Source organism: Podarcis tiliguerta, assembly GCF_965153285.1.
Source record: "Podarcis tiliguerta genome assembly, chromosome: 4".
Classification (NCBI taxonomy): Eukaryota; Metazoa; Chordata; class Lepidosauria; order Squamata; family Lacertidae; genus Podarcis; species Podarcis tiliguerta.
The window spans coordinates 21,219,408-21,234,063 of NC_139537.1; the positions used below are offsets into that span (position 1 = coordinate 21,219,408).

The 14,656-nt window shown below is 43.5% G+C and overlaps 1 protein-coding gene across 9 annotated transcripts in view; it reads left to right on the plus strand.

The window, feature by feature from the left end:
• Positions 1–14,656, plus strand: part of ELMOD1 (ELMO domain containing 1) — a 45,410-nt gene that overhangs the window by 10,529 nt on the left and 20,225 nt on the right. For 4 of the 9 annotated variants that reach the window (XM_083436732.1, XM_083436738.1, XM_083436733.1 and 1 more), the window contains exons 2-4: positions 2,533–2,636; positions 12,998–13,143; positions 13,555–13,583. In XM_083436732.1, the coding sequence (XP_083292858.1) occupies positions 2,620–2,636; positions 12,998–13,143; positions 13,555–13,583 (192 nt within the window). In that variant the 5' untranslated portion in view covers positions 2,533–2,619. Of the gene's footprint in view, positions 1–2,532; positions 2,637–10,660; positions 10,794–12,997; positions 13,144–13,554; positions 13,584–14,656 lie in introns of all 9 variants that reach the window. The other 5 variants (XM_083436739.1, XM_083436735.1, XM_083436740.1 and 2 more) reach the window with 3 other exon arrangements.

Consider the following 14,656-nt stretch of genomic DNA (forward strand, 5'->3'; position numbering starts at 1 on the left):
TTGCTGTTAGCCATTCTTTCTCTTCTCCTCCTCCTCGTTGTCCTCAAGCAGGTGCCACTGCTGTCAGCAGTAATTGCAGCTAAATTCAGGGACAGCAGCAGGAACCAGGCAGTCAAAAGCAATCTTGATGAAAGAGGCTTTCGCCGGCTGGGGCTCGCGTAGTTTTGCAGTGAGCACTCACATGATATCCAACAGGAAAGTTGCTTTTGAGTGCTTTCCCTTTTAGCAGGTGACATTATAATTTATTCACAGATCTTTCTGAAAGAAGAAGAAAGGGAAGAGATCAGTAGGCAGGATAAAAGGATTGCATTCAAACAAAAACAAAAACCTCACTGCCTCTCTGGGTTGGATGGTACAATTGGCCATGTTTTTATCCCAAGCGTGCTCAAAATGTTGGGAAGGAGGGTCAGTAGACATGGGTGCATGTCTGCCCTTTTACAGCCTTTTCATGTGCAGAATCCTTAGTGACTGAGTGTCATACCATGATGTGGTCGCATAACAGTGGACCCAAGCGTCCCTCTCCAACAGATGAACTGAAATTTTAATACTTTCCTGGTGGCTACAAAACGCCTTTGCAGTAGCATGATGAAATGTCCACCTGTGCTAAAAATACTGGATTTGGTTGGAACCACATTCATGCTATTCCCAGCTGCTTCACAGTTAGGGAGAGGCAGAACTTCTTGTTTCTGCTGCATAAAGTTTTGGAAGAGCCCCAAATCAATCCATCACAAGTGCTTTTGGAGTTAGGCCAGGAAATGGAGCCCCATTGGAACCGGGGGTTTAGCCCAGCACAAAAAAATTCTGTTCCCCTAAATGAAAACTGTGTCTGGGAGGAAAGTCTACCTGCTTCTTTTTTCTAACAAAGATTTGCAGTGCATCGATTTGAAGTTCTGTTTGGATTTCCAGTTACTTGGTTTTGTGCCTACGCCACTGTAACATATGTACATGCCCTCTCTGAATAAAAACTTTTACTAGCATCTTCCAAATAGCAGCAAGGAAGGAGCAGGGAGGTCCACAACTTTGGGGTGCAACAGAGAAGGCAAAACCCCTGTTGCTCTTAAATCACTGACAATGTTCACCTGGATGTTATTCGGATAGTCTTTGCATGTAAGTCACACACTTTGGGTTGTATCCAAAGAACTGCTAAGTCGCAAGTCATTTAACAGTATGCTTTGTTCTGTTGTGATGAAATGTTTTGCACCAGCAGCACATCGTGTGGCAGAATGGATAAACTGGTGCAATTCTGTTGCACCACAGATTGGACAATCTCTTGTGCAACGGTTTTCTGCTAGCACAGCCATTGCCTCGGATCCCTGTGTTGCGCATCGTTAAAATTCACCCGCCTTCCCGCTAGCACAGAAGTCCTTGCATAGGATGCAGCTCACAGATCTCCCTTTTGATATTTGCTACTTTGACATTCTGTTAGAATGAGACTTAAAAAAGGAATGCATAGCAACAAAAATTATAACATCAAGAAAGCCTGAAGGAAACTCCTGCTCCATTACGGAGAGAAAACGGTGAAGCTGTTCAGTGTCATTTATTTCACGACACGAACAGATTCACCTTTCCCTCATTAGCAGGCTTCCTTATAACAGAAGTTCTCTGACTTACAAGATGTGCACTACAAGTCCTGCCCTCAGAAACTCCATAGTAGGGACCCAGATAATCTCAAATCAGAACCTCATAATGATGGTATAGTTTTGGATAAAAGTTGCACCTTTTTTCCAAGTATCTCTGAATTATTTACAGACGTTAGTTCCATGCACGCTATCAAAGATAGTTCCCTCACAAAACTACAATTCCCAGGCTGGTTTAGCAGTCAACCCGCTTCCTTGAGAACTCTGGGAATTTTAACTCTGTGAGGGGACTAGGCCTCTCCTAATATTAGCGCCCTTAACAAACTGTAGTTCCCAGGATTCTTTGAGGGAAGCCATGACTGTTTAGTAAAATACTGCTTTAAATGTAGGGTACGGGTGGGGCCATTGTCTAACCTCCTTACAAACAGATCAGGATGAATGCTCAGTAAATGAGTTTGTCTGAAGCACCCGCAATAAACTTTAAATAGATAAAACGAACAACAGGTTAAGTCATTGGTGGCAGCAAGCAAACATTTTGTCACCTTTCACCTGGCTGCCTACTTACCAGTACTTTATTTTATTTTATTTGAAACAATATGTAATTCAATGCTTAGTTGACCCATTGTCATTTTTTTAAAAAAAACAAACTTTTAAAAATAGGTGTATATTTGCTTGCTTGGATCGGATCTGTGTAGCAGTGTCACAAGAACTAGCCAACTTTTTCTCATCTAAACTGTAACACTCAGGAAAACAAAGCCATTTTACAGTTTGTTTTTACCTTCTCCTGAACGAGAAAGGGATTCATTTAACATGAAGGTGTTGAGGGTCACCCATTCTACTCTGCAAATGCTGAATCTGACCTCGAGGGCTTAGATGCATCATTTGAAAAGACCACCCAACTAGACTTGGGCCCTGTTTACTTCTCTTACCAAACGTGTTCAACTTGCTTTCACAGCATATTTAACTTCTGGAGAAAACATTGCTTGTGATCAGCTGAGGATAGTTCCCGAAAGTGAAAGAACTGAAGAACAAAAACACCAAAATGAAGCACTTCCTGAGGTAACACTCCTATATTTTTGCTTGCATAGTAATTATCTTACTCTGTCTATTATAGAGCCAAGGTAATATTTCTGCGTCGAGAATAGCTCCCATCTTGTGATCGGTTGAAAGTATAAATGGTCTCATTGTCTGTGCACGGTACTGACAGACCAATTTCACCGGCTGTCCTGCCTAGCACTTCCTTAACTGCCCTCAGTAGGCATTGGTTGTTCAGCCTTTCAAACCTGATTGGCAGCCTTAAGGACTGGGAGCATGAAAACTCAGAACAGAAGTCTCTAGAGTCAATTGGAAAATGTGCCACTTTGTGTGTGTGTGTTTTAGGGACTGTTGCTAATTAGGATGAAAATGTGCAGCCGTTGAAAAAACATTGCCCTGGATAGTTTTTTGTTTGACCTTGGAGACATCATCTCATGCACTTTGTGATTCATGATAGACAGGATGGATGTGAACAGCCTGGGAAGAATTGCTCTCATTCAAAACTAGTTTTGTTTTCCATTGGTGATACCATCATGTAGCCAAATTCAATTGGTTATACAACATTATGACATCATAATGACCACATCCCCCATTACAGAGCAAGGTGGTCTTTAAGAGCTTCTGAGGGATGGGTGTCTACTGGTTATTCCATGGCCAGCAGATTGTCACTTGCTGACAGTGCAAAAACAGGCCTTCTTGGTGATAGCACCCACCATCTGAAATGCCCTCCCTTGGGTAATTTGTGACTTGAAGAGAATAATGATCTCTATATGCCTCTTAAAAATTTATGTGCTTATCCAAGCTTCTCTTGACTCTTAATTTTTAATTTTTGTTTTGTTTTGTACCGCTCTGAGTTGGTTTGTGGGTTTTTTTGCCCTTGTGTTTTGTTTTTATCTATTTTTTGGGGAAACTTTCTTGAATGCTGTTGCATTGTTGTTTTCATATAAACCTCTTAGAGATTTTTTATTAAATTAAAATGTATGAACCTGAACAGTATGAAGTACTCTACGATTTGAAAACAGACATGCTGAAAGTACTTTTGTTACTCATGAAAAATCTTTAAATAAAAACATAAAAAGATGTATGAGCCATTTAATAAATTAATAAATTAGATTATCACTGATTGCCTGTGGCTAGCTCTAGAAGGAAGCCCCAACCAGGTTTTGAAAATGGTGTTGATACAGCATCTGGGAAAATAACGGCACTAAACTTTCACACATTTAAAAGGCGATTGGGGACATATTTCTGCCCATTCCTTTAAAAGCACTACAGAAAACAGAAAAACCCTGAAAGGAAGGTTTCTCTGGATGTTTGATGGAAACATGTTGGCAGCTGTCCATTCACCCAGCTGTCCGGAAGCAGGTCTTCCCTGGCTGCCTTGCAAGCAAGGCACTGAGAAGTACACAGGGTAAGGTCTGCTTTGCACCACTCCTTGAAGAAAAGAAATAGCAGGAGACGCTAGTCATTGCTTATCTTCTCCAAGCTGGAATAGGGATGAGAGCAGATCTTCCTCTCTCCCAGTCCCAAGTCTCTTGGCACTTGCAGTTGGCGGTGGCAACCACAGATAATGGCTGGCGGGTAAGCCAAGTCATCATTTGTGGACCTCCTCCAGATGGTACCCTTCATAAGCTTTGTTCTGCAAGAATTAAGCGCCTACGTTAATAGCAGACTGAGAGAGTTGCCCACTTTGCTGGTGTAAATAATCCTGATGTACATGGATCAGTGGTCTGATTCTGCATGAGACAGCTTCCTTTGTTCTTCCTAAGCAGGCGTGGGATCACGCTCTGGCAGTTCTTCTATAATTTTTGAATGTATGTTTGATAACACCTTGTGCACGGTTTTTGTTTGACTAGGGTAATGGCGGTATATAAGTTATCAATATTTTTAGGAGCTAATTTGAAACAGTAAGCAGTTGATTTTGAGCCATATAGAAAGATCTGAGGAGTTCCTAAGCTAAATCTCAGTAAGGCATGTAGCAGCTTGTAGATCTCTATGGACCAGTCTCCCAGGCGCTCTCCATGGTGCTGCTGGGCTATGCATCTGCCTGAGTTATAAACTGTTATGTAGACATACATAGGAGATATTGCTGGTTCGGCACCAGACCATCTCAATCAAATGAATATCACAATACAGCAAGTCCCACTTCTTGTTTGTTTGTTTCCTAGCACATATAAAAGTTTTGTTTACACTATACCATAGTCTTATTGCCTGAAGGAGCGTCTCCACCCCCATCGTTCTAACCAGATGCTGAAGTCCAGGTCCAAGAGCCTTCTGGCGGTTCCCTCACAACGAGAAGTAAGGTTACAGGGAATCAGGCTGAGGGCCTTCTCGGTAGTGGTGCCCACCCTGTGGAACGCCCTCCCATTAGTTGTCAAGGAAGAAACAACCATCTGACTTTTAGAAGATAATCTGAAGGCAGCCCTGTTTAGGAAAGTTTTTAATGTTTGATGTTTTATCATGCTTTTAATATTCTGTTGGGAGCCACCCAGAGTGGCTGGGGAGGCCTGGCCAGATGGGTGGGGTATAAGTAATAAATTATTATTATTATTATTATTATTATTATTATTATTATTATTATTAGGCCAGGCCTCGCTGGCTGCAGGAACTGGAGGGGAGAAGCCCAGCTCCAGGCCTAGCCAGCTCCACTTGCATGATGAGAAGAGGGTATGACTGCACATGTTCTTGATTACGGTCTCATCCACACCATACATTTAAAGTACATCGTTTCCCCCAAAGAATCCTAGGAACCGTAGTTTGTTAAGGATGCTGGGGGTTGTAGCTCTGTGAGGAATAAACTACAGTTTCCAAGTGCGGATATGACCTCTTTACTTGGGTAGACCAAAGTAAAGAAAATTTGGGGGTGGCAGCTGAGTATAAAAACATCAAAGGGTCCTTTGGCACCTTAAAGATACACACATTGATTTTGTACAAGCTTCCATGGATTACAGTCCACTTCAGCAAATGCATGAGGTGTTATCCTGAGTTGCAGTATCTTGGTTTGAGAGGCAGGGAGATGACATTGTAAACTGTGAGGTTAGTAGGAAAAGGGATGCAGAAAAGCAAAGGTGGTGATGGTTATGACATTAAAAGTCGTTGATAAAATATTGATAACACAGACATCCCAGTAATTGGTAAGCCAATTAGCACATGTTGTGTGGTTAATGAGTGATAAGACATAAAGAAGCAGATTGCATGTAATGGGGTAAAATCCTTCACACAGGTAATGTAAAAGGTGAGCTTCACTGACTTCAGTCAAAATTGTTTGTGGTTGTTGCCTGACTGTTTGTGTGTATGCAAAAAGTATATTTGCCCTACTTTTTGGTCCAGAGACATTCAGAGAGGCTTACAACTAAAAGCCATAAATAAAACCCATAATTGGTAACTTTTTAAAAAAGGAACATAAAATATTGTGTGTAACAGCATTTGTGCGATGAGGGCAACTCTTGGAAACATTGTGTGCTGCAGTGGGATGTTTGGAGCCTGCAAGTATGACAGAACAGGATTTTATCAGCAACGTTTTCTAAAAGACTGAGGTAATTTATAGTTCTCACTCTGTGTATGTAACTGTGCCTTATTTGTTTAGTTAAACAGTTTATATACTGTTTAGCACCTCAAGTCTCTAAACAGTGCAGAGTGAGGTTAAGAAGATGCAGTAAAGATAAAAACAGTGGAAAGTGAAAACAGTTAAAAATAACTGCGAGATCAGAAAACTTAATTAAAAGGGCTGCTGATTTATTTATTTTTAATGACTTCACCAGGCACTGGAAGTTCAGCAGAGAGGGAGCTATTCTGATTTCAGCCCTGAGGGAGTTCCATAGAATTGGGCCCACAATACTGAACACACTTCTCCTGGTGGATATGAACCAGGCACCAAGCCACAGGGGACCCCTGACTCCCTTGAAGACCTCCATGATCATGTGGGGATATGTGGATTAAGGTGTCCTGAACCAAGTTGTTGATGGCCTTGCAAATTAATCCAAGAACTGTGAGCCTGGCCAAGTAGCCTATGGGAAATTAGTACACGCTTTTAGGCCAGCTGAGTTATGTGCTGGCTCTACTCCATCCCCACCAACTGTGTGTGTGAGAGAAAGAAGAACTTATTATGACTACAGTCGTACCTCGAACACCTTGGGAGTCGAACGTTTTGGCTCCCAAACGCCACAAACCCAGAAGTGAGTGTTCTGGTTTGCGAACGTTCTTTGAACCCAAACGTCCAACGGGGCTTCTGCGGCTTCCGATTGGCTGCAGGAGCTTCTTGCAGCCAATCGAAAGCCGTGCATTGGTTTCCGAATGTTTTGGAAGTTGTGCAGACTTCTGGAACAGATTCTGTTCGACTTCCAATGTACCACTGTATATTCAGGTATAGCTTCCTCCCAATAAATCTGTTGTGAACGAGTGATGACCCAGAACTCCTTATGGCTGATCATGCAGTACTAGTTACACAACCACTATTTGGTGTGTGTTTTGCTGCTGTTTTAAAACTTTATTTTCCTTGCTCTTGGAAAGAGGATGAGGATAGTCTCCATCTCTGCATGATAGACAGAGCCATGGGATAAAGTCATCTTGGAGTTGGAGTTCCTTGCTGCTGCTCCAACCGGCCTTGTTTGTTGTCCTGGCAACAGGGCTTTCACTGGCCTTCCTGGTTCATGCAGAGGTCTAGTTAGGACTCTGCCGCAGATCTAGGCTTGACTAGTTCCTACTATCTCCATTCCCCTCCCTCTGCTGTATTTTACTACAGCCTGCAAGAGGGACTCTGGAGGCTTCTTTTATTCATTATTCATTTCAACATTTCCTTCATTGCTCTTCATCTAAAAAAAGGCTCCCAGAGTAACTTACAGATCTGTGCCCATAGGCTTACCAGCTTAATAAGACACCACGCAAAAGTAAAATGGGAAGGGAAGATGAGAATAAGCCAAGTCTTAGGGCTTATCCACACTTCGTCTCCACTCTTCAGAGCTGTGTCGGAGCAAACAGCCATTCGGGTTTTCCCCAGATTGACATTTGCTCTGGTTTAGAACTAAAGAGCAGATTTTCCATGGGAAAGGAGCAAGGGAAAACTAGAGCGCCCGGGACAAGTAGAACTATGAAGCAGCCCTTAGTTACAAGTTCTTCTAATGGCCAGCTTGAGGTGGAAGCAATTTGAGGAGAGGGGATGCCAAAAATTGCTGGTCTCTTGGTGGTATGGATCTCTTCCTCCAATCTGGTGGAATGGCTGTGACCAGTTGATGGAAGGAGGAGTCTGGCTTCTCAGCAGAGCGAGAAGCTTCAGCATCCCTTCTCTTCCCTCCTCTGCTATAGCATCATGGAGTCTTGCTCTGCGGTGGAAATAAGGCAGCCACCTTCAATTTTGTTTGCCAAACACATTTTTATCCTCCTTGTCTCAGGACACTAGGATGGGAAAACATGAGGTAAGGAAATACAGATAAAGAGGTAGAGATTTATTATTATTATTATTATTATTATTATTATTATTATTTATTACTTATGCCCCGCCCATCTGGCCAGGCCTCCCCAGCCACTCTGGGCAGCTTCCAACAGGATATTAAAAACACAATAAAAGATGAAACTTTAAAAACTCCCCTAAACAGGGCTGCCTTCAGATGTCTTCTAAAAGGCAGATAGTTGTTTATTTCCTTAACATCTGATGGGAGGGTGGGCGCCACTACTGAGAAGGCCCTCACAGTGAGGGAACCACCAGAAGGCCCTCAGACCTGGAACTCAGTGTCCGGACTGAATGATGGTGGTGGAGAGGCTTCTTCAGGTATACTGGGCCCAATGGCCAATAAAGTAGGAAAGTGAGAGAGGCTGAGAGGCAAGCCAGTCTGTGATGTTCAGGTAAATCAGGTATGGAAAGGAAGTTTTTGAGCCTCCAGATGTTGCTGAACTACAACTCACCAACCCCAGCAAGTATTGCCAATGGGCATGGATGATGGGAGTTGTAGTTCAGCAACATTTGGAGGGACAGAAGTTCCTCACGCCTGCTTTATAAAGAGAAAAGTCAAGCAAGCCTCTTTTTCTAGTAATCTTTACCTCAGCTGATGGGGCCTTTCCTTTCACAAAGGTATGTCCGCGGGTGGGTGGGTTTGCATTCCTGCCTTCTACCCACATATACAGCCTCACACATGAATCTGGCATACTCAGATATGCTCATTTGAGTGTGTTTTTTCTTAGATCGAAGGATTGTGGGAATGGACTTGGTGTGCAGGTTGTGCTGTTAGTCATCCTGTGGCTTTTGTTAACATACATGATTTCAGAGTGCCCAAAACAGGTTTCTTCTCTTAGAATCTGCTGTGACTGTTGGTTGTGGCATTTCTGAAAACCTGCGTTGCACGTTGCCAAGCAGTTTTTTTTGGTGCCGGCTGATCTCTCAATGTATGTAGCAGCTCTCATATGTAGTCTGCTCACATCTAGAGAAATAAATCATTGAGGCAGCTGCATCATGAGGACGATCTGCAGAGTATGTGATGTTTTTGAACGACTTTGCTCTGCTATGAACTCTGGTTGCCATAGTGCCTTTCCATATCTAAACAGATGGATATACAGAAAAATCACTCATCTCTGTATCTGAGAATCTGGCTCCTACTTAGTACAATATTGAGGGAAACAAAGAAACATGCAGAAGGAGGTCATCTGAGAAAGGTAGCCCGTTCTTCATAATACCCAGGGCAGGTTTTTAGCAGACTCCTTCACTGACAATCTTATATAAAGCCTGTAAAAGCCATTGGATCTGGTCATATCTGCATATTCATTTACTCTGAAATTTATAAGAGGTTTCTGAAAGCAGGGAAGCTCCTGCTTTCTATCTGAAGCATAAATGAAGCTAATCGGAGTGTCATAATGAATGTGTGCGGTTCAGCAAACTTTATTACACCAGTCCTTAGCAGCGAAAATGATTGCCTTCTCTGTCATTTCCTGTTTAAGCCTAAAGCTTGGCTTTCCTAGAGCTGTGTTCATAATGTCTGTGGGTGGATGAAAGAGTTGTGTCAAGGCATGTTATATGTTGTGAGCCATTCCTTCACCTTTATATTTTGACAGTCCAAATCTGTGCGAGAGCCAGCAGCAAGGGACCCAACTAACTGTGGACTTTGTTCACACAGCTGCCATCGCTTGGAGGAGTAGTGGCTCACTCTCTTGGGGCAAGAAGAAGCTATACTACCGATCTGTGTGAAAGGGGTGTACGGGAGTGTTAGCGGAGGGGTAGTACCTCTGGTAGGGGACACATCCTTCCGGGGTTGTTTGTCCACCTTTGGTCCCCACCCTGCCCTCAGCTCTCACCTGTGGCTCCTAGAACAGGCATAGGCAAACTCCGGTCCTCCAGATGTTTGGGACTACAGTTCCCATCATCCCTAGCTAACAGGCCCAGTGGTCAGGGATGATGGGAATTGTAGTCCCAAACATCTGGAGGGCCGGAGTTTGCCTATGCCTGTCCTAGAAGCTGTCAGCATGTGACAGCAGCCACACCCTGGGAACGGCTTCACCTGGCTGGCCAAACTTGGTGAGGGTAGCCAATGGGTCTCAAATGTGAGTTAAGGACTTCCCCTGCATGCAAAGATTAAGATCAATAGTGGGTCCAGTGGTAAAGAAGATGGTTTGTGCACATGCTGTAGAGGGAACTGAGGGGCAGATGGGGCTCATCAGCCTGGGAAAGTAGCTCATCTAGGAGAAAGAAAACTCTGATTCTAAACCTCCACTGCCTTATGGGATATCTTGGGAGAAAGAAAAGCCTATCGTTAAAACCCTACAGAAATGGTCTCTAAGTGGAGTCCCTAAGATGGTTGGATGGCGTCTTGTACACCTCCTTCCAGCAACTCCTGCAGCCAAGCTGAGTTTGTGCTGGAGAGGGAAAGTGCCGGGTCAAGGGCTGACCCACTTTCTAATTTCTTAAAAATATTAAGTCCTCTTTCTGAAAACGCCGTGCCATGTTAAAATGCTTCTCCTTCTTTTCTTTTCTTTTAAAAAAGGCATTAATTTGTGATCTTAGTGGAATTAGGAAAGTCAGCTCATCTTAAAGTGTAATCCATTTCATGAATAGTGTGCTTTCATTGCAGGATTTCTACAAGCAAGAATTATTTTTTATAAAACAAAACAAAAGATTCCATACTTTTAACTCTCCATTCTTGTTCCTAAAGAAGATCTCCAATGTCATAAGTTTAAGATGGACGAGTAGTGTGTCATTTAAAGGTACCCACCAAATGAATATTATCTTACTTTAGATATCTGGCTATAATATAGTGCTTTCTAAGTAGTATCCACTGTGAGCTGTGTTCTGTAATAGCTTTTTTTGTGCTGCAGAAACAATGTGATATATCTTACTGGCTCCACTTTGACTGATGTCGGTACTTAAGATAAGCTGATTGGACAATGCAGGCTCCCAGATATGGCATCTGGGCCGCTGTTCCTCTTCTCCACTTCTGCTCTGCCATGGTTTGGCTTAGCATATTATCTGAACCTAGGCCTGTGGTTTATCTCCTCTTGACAAACTATGAGTGCTAAGCCATAGCACAGACTTTGGCTACAGCTTGTGGTTTGTGTGAAGCAAGACAGACCATGAACCTGAGTTTGAATATGCTACACGAAACCCATGGCCCAATTCAAAGCAAGGGTTCAGACCTGCTCCTTTCAGGGTTTGGGTGCGTGAGAGAGTTCCATATGATGAACTCTCTCAGGCAACTAAACCAAGCAGGATTGAACTCACACATCAGCTCATATGCTGGGGTTCAGTCCTGCTATCTGCAGGAGAAGCAGCCACATCTCTACCTGCCCCATGCCTGGTGCCAAATGGAAAGTCCTGATGGGCCAAATATGGACTGCAGGCCAGAGGTTACCCAGCCCTGGACCAGGTGTCCGGTGTACCTCTGATCAGTGCAATCTTCATTGTGCTGGTATCTATGACCCACCACCATCTGCAGGCAGGACTGGGTGCTGTGTCAGCCAAGTTGTAGGCCATCAGGAGTAGAACCGACATAGGGTGGTTGTGTGTATGTGTACTATGCTGTTACTTGTTGGTTTAAGAACAGTTCCTGTTTGGTGGCTCTCTTGGCTTCAGCTGAAACTACAACAAGTGTGCAGTTTGGACAAGGTCCTTGACATTCCCTGAGGGGCACCATTTTCTTCTGCCAACCTAAGAGGCCAAAATTCATTCCAGACCCTACGGACTGAAGCTCTTGATTAGAAGCTGTAATGAACTTGCATCCAAACCAACTTAGCATTCCTGCCCTCCAGCCCTTTCCACATAGACTAGTCCTTTTCTGAACCTCACACATTCTTGCCGTTTCCCAGCGCACTCTGTCTCTCATCATCCATTCTCATTTCTCAACATTCCACTCCCTCCACTTAACCTTCTATCAGAACAGGTTTATACTGAGCATGTGGGGGCCACGCTCTTATGAAATCCCGCTGACTATCACTAGCCTCAGCAACGGCTTTTTAATAAAAGCTGCAAAATGTTAGAAGAAAGCACATTCCAGGTGTTCCTGTTGACATGTCACAACAACCCATTTCTGCAAACACACCGTACAAATGGAAAGATCTTTCGAGGAAAAGCCACCCCAAACTTCCTGTCCATCTGCAGAAGTCTCTCACCAAACGGTTGTTTAGAATAAGTCATTTCTTATCCTTTCTACCCTAAATTCAGGATTGATCACCCTCAAACTTACCTCTCATGCAGTGCTAAATTTCAAATCAGCCCACTGAACCATTTTCTAACTATAAACTGTAGTACCTCCTGCTGCCCCCCACCCCAATTTCTTATAGTGGTGGGGTGTGAATCACCTTAGAGGTACAACTGCAGCAGCATGCCTTTTGTCTGAGAATGGCTAGCAGGCTCTCGTTTACTAAGAGGAACCTTAATTCTTTTGTTTTGGAACATCCTTACTCCAGACAGTGTGGGACGCGGGTGGCGCTGTGGGTAAAACCGCAGCGCCTAGGATTTGCCGATCGCATGGTCGGCAGTTCGAATCCCCGCGGCAGGGTGCGCTCCCGTCGTTCGGTCCCAGCGCCTGCCAACCTAGCAGTTCGAAAGCACCTCCAGGTGCAAGTAGATAAATAGGGACCGCTTACCAGCGGGAAGGTAAACGGCGCTCCGTGTGCTGCGCTGGCTCGCCAGATGCAGCTTGTCACGCTGGCCACGTGACCCGGAAGTGTCTGCGGACAGCGCTGGCTCCCGGCCTTTAGAGTGAGATGAGCGCACAACCCTAGAGTCTGGCAAGACTGGCCCATACGGGCAGGGGTACCTTTACCTTTACTCCTGACAGTAGGCCCCAGTAGTATGGTGTGTGTTAGAAATCTTCTTAAATATAACTTTGACTAATGGAACTCTTGCAGGGGGACTTTGCTTCACCTCAGGAGCTTTCCTTGAGTTCTCACTCTAAGGATTATTTTGACAGAATGCTTGTCCAGGTGTGCCTGTACTTCTATTGCAAATGCTTATGGCGCTGCCTGAAATTCGTGGTGAGGAAACTGACGGGACGCTGCGAGTTGCAAAGGATCTGCTACAGCACAAAGCCTGGCGCTGGCAGAACTATGAAAATCGGTAAGTGGTTTTGAAACCATTGCTCTGGTATTTAATGTTGTTCTGTGCCGTAATTGCTGTGTGTATGAGAGAGGGAGATTACACTGCAGTATAGCCTTAAAAATTAGCTTAGGTCTCAACTTGCATTTTAAACTGTAGCCTCAAGCAGAATGTCAACATACCCAGTCAATTGCTAACACATTTTACGTTACTGAACCAATATAGCTTGCCTTTTCGTTTGTATCAGTATGAGAACCTTCTTCACTATTTGTGGGGATTTGGCTACACATTTTTATAACTGCATAAGAAAAGAGGAAAGTTGAGAAGGAGAGAATTACAAAGGTTTGTGATAGTATTTTCATTGTTGGCTGTGTTGTTGAAGATGCAAAAAGTCTAATAGAAGTTAAAGTTTTAAAAATGTTTTCTTGACAGAATCGTCATTGAGAAGTTCAAAAAACAAGGTAAGTAAATATTTGTATTTTTGTCTCCATGTTTGACCGATTGCATTAGCAGCTTACACAGGCTTACAAGCAAGAAAACCTACTTGCCAACATACGAAGCCACATTAGGCCATTCATGCAGCCTTGCATTTAACTACTTGCCTGGTTGCCGGAGGCAACTAGGAGTACCTTGCAGATGAGTGCATTGAATTCCATCTAGGCAAGTGAGCAGGCTGGGGAGGGGAGGAGCTAATATTTGTATTGTTCCCTCCTCTACCAACCTGCTTGGCTTCCATGCGGGCTGCAGAGTGCTCAACAAGACCCAAAGTCAGCTGGTTGTCAGGTCTTGAGAAGCCCCTTTCAAAACTCTTATCAGGCACAGCACTCTGAAAGCGACTAAGCAACACTCAACCACCAATTGATCGTTGGGTCTTGCTAAGCCCTATTAAAAGCACTGTCTGTGAGCGTCATTGAGAGAGTAATTGTCAGAATGTTTTGTGCGCTGAAAAGTGGTATAAAATTCAGGAGAACATTAGTCAGTCTTTATCCAAGCATATGTTAGCGAGATATCATACAGAATAATCTACTCAGATTCTAAGACCATCAAAGGATATTGCTAAGCTTTGTACCTCAGTTTCTAAGATGCCAGGCATTTTGCAACTTTCCACATTTTTCCTCCCAACACTCTTTTGAGTTAGGACACTGCTCAGGCCAGGAGAGAATATTGTATCTTTCATATTTTAATGCAGACATATAAAATTTGCGTTTCCCGAACCAATATTTGAACCAAACACAACTCTCCTTCAAAACTCATACTTCTCCAGATTTGCAATGCAGGCCCAAAAATGCTTTGAGTAGTTAAAGAAATGTACAAAAATGCATTCTTTCATGGGAAAATTGTGGGAATGCAATGGTGCTTGTATTGGGAGAGAGATGTGTGCCGTAATGCTTGCCAATTTCCAAGCAGACTTTTATTTTGTAAAAAATTTACAAACATGAGTAAACCTACTCAAGACTGCAGAAATGAGAATTGTAAGGAAACGGAAATGGGAAGATTGACTTTCCTCTACAACTCTCTACTTACCTCATTTAGC